Below are 7,500 nucleotides of genomic sequence, written 5' to 3' on the forward strand. Positions count from 1 at the left end.
AATCCCGCTCTCGTCATTTTCACCACGTTTGACAGGAAACTCGACGGGCGCAATAGCCGAGTGGTTAAAGCGTTGAACTGTCAATCTGAGGGTCCCGGGTTCGAATCACGGTGACGGCGCCCGGTGGGTAAAGGGTGGAGATTTTTACGATCTCCCAGGTCAACATATGTGCAGACCTGCTAGTGTCTGAACCCCCTGCGTGTGTATATGCAAGCAGAAGATCAAATACGCACGTTAAAGATCCTGTAATCCATGTCAGCGATCGGTGAGTTATGGAAACAAGAACATACCCAGCATGCATACCCCCGAAAACGGAGTATGGCTGCCTACATGGCGGGGCAAAAACGGTCATACACGTAAAAGCCCACTCGTGTGCATACGAGTGAACGCAGAAGAAGAAGACAGGAAACTCGAACTGAGCGTCTGGATTATTCTGATGAGACCATAAACCCCCGAGGTCCCCGTGTGCAGCAATGCTCTGACTTGATACACAGAGAAAGAAGTCATGGCCACGAGAGAGTGTTGTCCTCTGGCAAAATTCTGGAGAAGAAATCCACTGTGATAGGCACACAAATATTCAATTCAGTTCAATTCAGTTCAATTCAATTCAATTCAAAATACTTTATCTGCTTCAACCAAAAACAGAAAATTTTCTTTAGGCTCACTTAAAATGAAATGCCCGTCAGCAAAAAAAAAAAAAAAAAAAAAAAAAAAAAAAAAACCCTGACACACCCTTCATTTATCACCATGTACACATCAATTATTATGTAAAAAGAAAAACATGTCGGCAAGATACTATTACATTCAGAGTGTAACAACTGTGTGTGTGTGTGTGTTGCGTGTGTGCCCGTGCGTGTGCATGCATTGTTTTGTGTGTGCGCACGCGCGCGCGCGCCTGCGTGTTAAAATAATAATAATAATAATAATGGTATTTATATAGCGCTGAATCTTGTGCAGAGACAAATCAAAGCGCTTTCGCACCAGTCATTCATTCACACGCATGCATAACTCTAAAAACTGTAGAAACTAAAGACAAGGAAGGGCAGGCAAGGGAGGCTATTTTGGGAACGAAGGTGGGTTTTTTAAGGCCAGACTTGAAAGAGCTGAGTGTGGAGACTTGACGAAGCGAAAGAGGAAGTTCATTCCAATCGCAAGGTCCAGAAACAGAGAAAGAACGGCGGCCAACAGTCGAGTGTTTGAATCTGGGTATGCGTAAACAGAGTGGATCCGAAATGTAAGAAATATATATATATATACATACAAGCACTCAGAGTTTGACTAAGCACGCTGGATTATCCCGCTGGTTTGGACATTTGCATAGAAGTTGGTGTTTGGTGTGTCATATTAGTAAGGATCTATCCAAATGCAGTTACCCCTCAATCTAAAACCGAAACACCGCGGTCTTGCGAGCGATGTCTCAGCTCACTGTTTATCAGATGGAAAATCGCTTATTTGTGAGACATCTGATAGGTCCCGCTCACCCAGAAGAAGTCGGAAGTCGAGCGATGATGTCACATGACCACTAGACCAACGTCAGTTTACAGGAGGGAGGGGGGGGGGGGGGGGTGGGGGGGGAGACAGTGGCGAAACTAGCTGTTGTCTTTTGAGGGTTTTACTTGATGTGGTCTGCCAGTTTTACTACTGTCATTTAGGCAGCCGTATTTTGTTTTCGGGACCGGTAGTAAGTTTTCTTCTTTTTTTTTCAGATAATTTTGTTGTAAAAACTTTTGTTCATGGGTGTAATATAATCTGGGGGGGGGGGGGGGGGTGTGGTTGTTGTTTTTATTGTTTGTTTTGGGTTTGTTTTTTGTTGTGGTTTGTTTTTTGTTTTTGTTTTTGTTGCTTTTGTTGGTCGTTGATTTTTTGGGGGGTTGGGTGGTGGGGGGCGGGGGGTTCGTTGTTTCCTCCACCCCTACTTCAGTTAAACATTACTTTGCTGTACAGAGAGAGAATTCTTTGTATAATAGGTGTTCCTGTAGTGTGGTAGTAATGCGCGCGCGCGCGCGCGTGTGTGTGTGTGTGTGTGTGTGTGTGTGCACGCGTGCGTGCGTGCGTGCGTGCGTGCGTTTATTTGTGTGTGTGAGCATGCGGCTTCGCGCGCGCAGGTGCTTACGTACAAAATACTACGTAGCATACTGGTGCATGTGTGTTGTTTGCATAGTTGTACTTGGATGTACACTGGCGTGTGTTTGTGTTTCGTCTGTGTGTTGCATGTTTACCATGAGGCGTGTAATGAATATGGCGTGTTTTCGCTTTTTTTTTCTTTCTTTTTTTCTTTTTTTTTTTTTTTTTTTTTCCCCCCGTGACTTGCTCCAGTATCTTGTTGACGCTTGTTTCATGTTGTCCATCCATGTGCGACGACTTCGATTGTGATGAAGAAGATGATGATGATGTTGGCGATGTCGAAAATGATGTGCGTGGTGGTGGTGGTGGTGGTGGTGATTCTGATGATGATTCTGCTGCTGCTGCTGCTGCTGCTGCTGCTGCTGCTGCTGAAGCAGCTGCTACTGGCGACAATGACAATGACGACGATGAGGAGGAGGACAAGGATGGCGACGACGATGACGATGATGGTGATGCTCATTATGATGATGACAATGATGATGATGATGATGACGACGATGATGATGATGATTATGCTCAATATGATGATGATGATGATGACGACGATCATGAAGATGATGATGACAATGACAACGACGAAGATGATGATGGCGATGACGATGATCATGATGATGATGATGATGACGACGACGACGATGATGATGATGATGATGATGATGACGATGATCATTATGAGAATGAGGATGCTCAAGATGATGATGATGATGACAATGACAATCACGATGATGGTAATGATAATGATGATGATGATGATGATGACAGGTCGACAGACGACTGCCGCTGGCCTGGTGAGAGGTCGGGTGAGGAGTGGACGGTGGTGACCTCTTGTGACCCTCTGGAGGCGCTGTGACGTCATGAAGTGCAAGACGTTCTTTTGGGTGACGGCGGGTCTGCTCTTCCTGTGGGTCTTTTGCGTGGTCCTCTTCGTCACAGTGGGTACGTGGCTGTACTGGGCTGCACTGCGTGTGAGGGCTGACATGCCTGCTGTGTCAAGTTGGGTCGTCGGCCTGTGTGTGTGTGTCTGTCTCTCTGTCTCTTTATTTCTGCCTGTCTGTCTCTGTCTGACTCTTCTGACTCTTTCCTCTATGTCTGTCTGTCTCTGCCTCTTCTCACTCTTTCTCTGTCTGTCTGTCTGTCTAATTTGACTGACTCTTTCTAAGCGGTCTGTCTTTCTGTATCTCTATCTCTTCTGACTCTTTCTTCTGTCTGCCTGTCTGTCTCTGTCTGACTCTTCTGACTCTTTCCTCTATGTCTGTCTGTCTCTGCCTCTTCTCACTCTGTCTGTCTGTCTGTCTAATCTGACTGACTCTTTCTAAGCGGTCTGTCTTTCTGTATCTCTGTCTCTTCTGACTCTTTCTTCTGTCTGTCTGTCTGTCTCTCTGTCTCTTCTGATTTTCTTTGTCTGTCTATGCCTCTATCTCTTCTGACTCTTTCTTTTCTGTCTGTCTATGTCTCTCTGTCTCTTTCTCTATCTCTGTCTCTCTATCTCTTCTCTTCCTTCTCTCTATGTCTCTTGACTCTTCTCTGCCTCTGTCTCTCTGTCGCTTCTCACTCCTTCTCTGTCTGTCTGTTCTGACTCTCTGTCTGTCTCTGTCTCTTCTGACTCTTTCTTTCTTCTATGTCTGTCTGTCTGTCTGTCTCTGTCTCTCTCTGTCTCTTCTGTCTTGACGGCGGGTCTGCTCTTCCTGTGGGTGTTCTATGTGGTCCTCTTCGTCACAGTGGGTACGTGGCTGTACTGGGCTGTACTGGGCTGCACTGCGTGTGAGGGCTGACATGCCTGCTGTGTCAAGTTGGGTCGTCGGCCTGTGTGTCTGTGTCTGTCTCTCTGTCTCTTTATTTCTGCCTGTCTGTCTCTGTCTGACTCTTCTGACTCTTTCCTCTATGTCTGTCTGTCTCTGCCTCTTCTCACTCTTTCTCTGTCTGTCTGTCTGTCTAATTTGACTGACTCTTTCTAAGCGGTTTGTCTTTCTGTATCTCTGTCTCTTCTGACTCTTTCTTCTGTCTGTCTGTCTGTCTCTGTCTCTTCTGATTTTCTTTGTCTGTCTATGCCTCTATCTCTTCTGACTCTTTCTTTTCTGTCTGTCTATGTCTCTCTGTCTCTTTCTCTATCTCTGTCTCTCTATCTCTTCTCTTCCTTCTCTCTATGTCTCTTGACTCTTCTCTGCCTGTCTCTCTGTCGCTTCTCACTCCTTCTCTGTCTGTCTGTTCTGACTCTCTGTCTGTCTCTGTCTCTTCTGACTCTTTCTTTCTTCTATGTCTGTCTGTCTGTCTGTCTCTGTCTCTCTCTCTGTCTCTTCTGTCTTTGACGGCGGGTCTGCTCTTCCTGTAGGTGTTCTATGTGGTCCTCTTCGTCACAGTGGGTACGTGGCTGTACTGGGCTGTACTGCGTGTGAGGGCTGACATGCCTGCTGTGTCATGTTGGGTCGTCGGCCTGTGTGTCTGTTTCTGTCTCTCTGTCTCTTTATTTCTGCCTGTCTGTCTCTGTCTGACTCTTCTGACTCTTTCCTCTATGTCTGTCTGTCTCTGCCTCTTCTCACTCTTTCTCTGTCTGTCTGTCTGTCTAATTTGACTGACTCTTTCTAAGCTGTATGTCTTTCTGTATCTCTGTCTCTTCTGTCTGTCTGTCTGTCTCTGTCTCTTCTGATTTTCTTTGTCTGTCTATGCCTGTATCTCTTCTGACTCTTTCTTTTCTGTCTGTCTATGTCTCTCTGTCTCTTTCTCTATCTCTGTCTCTCTATCTCTTCTCTTCCTTCTCTCTATGTCTCTTGACTCTTCTCTGCCTCTGTCTCTCTGTCGCTTCTCACTCCTTCTCTGTCTGTCTGTTCTGACTCTCTGTCTGTCTCTGTCTCTTCTGACTCTTTCTTTCTTCTATGTCTGTCTGTCTGTCTGTCTGTCTCTGTCTGTCTCTGTCTCTTCTGTCTTTGACGGCGGGTCTGCTCTTCCTGTGGGTGTTCTATGTGGTCCTCTTCGTCACAGTGGGTATGTGGCTGTACTGGGCTGCACTGCGTGTGAGGGCTGACATGCCTGCTGTGTCAAGTTGGGTCGTCGGCCTGTGTGTCTGTGTCTGTCCCTCTGTCTCTTTATTTCTGTCTGTCTCTGTCTCTCTCTGTCTCTTCTGTCTTTGACGGCGGGTCTGCTCTTCCTGTGGGTGTTCTATGTGGTCCTCTTTGTCACTGTGGGTACGAGGGGGGTGGGGGGGGGGGAACTGCACTGTACGTGAGAGTTGTCTGCTGTGTTAGTTTGGGTCGTCGGTCTCTCTGTCTGTCTGTCTCTGTCCCTTCTGACTCTTTCTTCTATGTCTGTCTGTCTGTCTGTGCCTCTCTCTGTCTCTTCTCACTCTGACGGCGGGTCTGCTCTTCCTGTGGGTGTTCTGTGTGGTCCTCTTTGTCACAGTGGGTACGTGGGGTGTGGGGATGGGGGTTGGGGGGTGTGGGTGGACTGTACTACACGTGAGAGCTGTCAGCTGTGTTAGTTTTGGTCGTCGGTCTCTCTGTCTGTCTGTCTCTGTCTCTTCTGACTCTTTCTTCTATGTCTGTCTGTCTGTCTGTCTCTGTCTCTCTCTGTCTCTTCTGTCTTTGACGGCGGGTCTGCTCTTCCTGTGGGTGTTCTATGTGGTCCTCTTCATCACAGTGGGCACGAGGGGGGTGGGTGGACTGTACTACACGTGAGAGCTGTCAGCTGTGTTAGTTTAGGTCGTCGGTCTCTCTGTCTGTCTCTCTGTCTGTCTCTGTCTGTCTCTGTCTCTTCTCACTCTGACGGCGGGTCTGCTCTTCCTGTGGGTGTTTTATGTGGTCCTCTTCGTCACTGTGGGTACGAGGGGGGTGGGGGGTAGGGGTGGGGGGACTGCACTGTACGTGAGAGCTGTCAGCTGTGTGAGTTTAGGTCGTCGGTCTCTCTGTCTGTCTCTCAGTCTGTCTCTTTCTCTTTTTCTGTCTGTCTGTATCTTCTGGCTCTTTCTCTTGTCTGTTCCGTCTATCTCTTTCTTCGCTGTCTCTTTCACTGTCTGTCTCTCTGTCTCTTCGTTTCTCACCGTTTCTCTGTCTCCCTGTTTGTTTCTCTTTCTTCTCAGTCTGTCTGTCTCTGTTTCTTCTCACTGTTTCTCTGTCTCTGTCTGTCTCTTCCGGCTCTTGTCTGTCTCTGTCTGTCCTGATCCTTTCTTTTCTGTCTCTGTATCGCTCTGTCTCTTCTGACTCTTTTCTTTTTCTGTCTGTCTCTGTCTCTCTGTCGCTGCTGACTCTTCTGTTTGTATGTGTCTCTGTCTCTGTCTCTTCTGACTGACAATGTCTATGTCTGTCTCCGTCTCTTCTGACTATTTCTTTTCTGTCTGTCTCTGTCTCTTTCTCTCTTTTTTTTGAGTCTCTCTTTCAGTTGTTGTTTTTCAGTTCTCTCTCAGTTGGTCTTTCTTTCTATCTATCGTTTAAGTCTGCCTGTCTCTCTCCCACCCACCCCACCCCCACCCCCCTCTCTCCACCCCTACCCTCCCAGACAGACAGAAAAAGAAAGACAAAGAGCCAGAGATATAGACGGACAGACAAAAAAAAAAAAAAAAAAAAAAACAGCAAAAAAAAACCATTGACCTCATCAACATGTGCTCCCCACGTGCAGGGCAGGCGCATGCGCCACAGCACTCGCGGCCTTTTTTTTTTTTTTTTCTTTTTCCCGGCCACGTTACTGTTCATATTTTGGCGGTGCGGTGTAGGTTATTAAGCGGTCATAGCGAAGATGCAATGGGGTGAAACGAGGGAAACGCGAGGTAGTGTATATAGAAAAGGGGTGGATGGTATAGGTTGGAAGCAAGAGGGTGGAGGAGGAGGAGGAGGGGAGATTGTTTGGGTGAAGGGTGGGGTGCGGAGGATGGGGGAGGGATAGTGGGGGGGGGGTTGGGGGGAGGGGGGGGGGTCTGGAGGTTGTTTGGTTCGAAGAAGAAGGAGGAGGAAGGTTTGAGGCCAGGTGGTGGGGATAGGAGGTTTTTTGGGAGCGCGGGGGTGGGGAGGGGTGTGTGGGGGGGGGGGGGTTGGTAGGGGGTTGGGTGATAGGGAGGGAGGGAGGGAGGGAGAGAGGGGGTGTGGGTTGGTAAAGAGGGGTGTGATTGAATGGGCTGGGGTGGTAAAGGAGGTGTGTCAGTAGGGGTCTGACTACTATATTGCTCGCCGGCTTGACTGATACCGTGTCGACGTTTTCAAGTTAGTTAGTTCAAAGTATGTTAGTTTGTTAGTTTGCTTGTTTGCTTGTTTGTTTCTTTGCTAGTTGGTTGGTTGGTTAGTTTGTTTGTTGGTTTGTTAGTTAGCTGGTTGGTTGGTTGGTTGGTTGGTTGGTAAACTATTAGTTAGGTGGTCGGTTGGATGGCTGGTTTGTTAGTTTGCTTGTTTGTTTGCT

The 7,500-nt window shown here is 47.6% G+C and overlaps 1 protein-coding gene across 1 annotated transcript in view; it reads left to right on the forward strand.

Moving 5' to 3' along the window:
- LOC143290181 (carbohydrate sulfotransferase 11-like) overlaps positions 1-7,500 on the forward strand; it is a 101,947-nt gene that overhangs the window by 83,528 nt on the left and 10,919 nt on the right. The window contains exon 4 of the mRNA XM_076599495.1: positions 2,887-3,060. Within this exon, the coding sequence (XP_076455610.1) occupies positions 2,979-3,060 (82 nt within the window). The 5' untranslated portion in view covers positions 2,887-2,978. The remainder of the gene's footprint in view (positions 1-2,886; positions 3,061-7,500) is intronic.

Source organism: Babylonia areolata, chromosome 15 (genome assembly GCF_041734735.1).
Source record: "Babylonia areolata isolate BAREFJ2019XMU chromosome 15, ASM4173473v1, whole genome shotgun sequence".
NCBI lineage: Eukaryota > Metazoa > Mollusca > Gastropoda > Neogastropoda > Buccinidae > Babylonia > Babylonia areolata.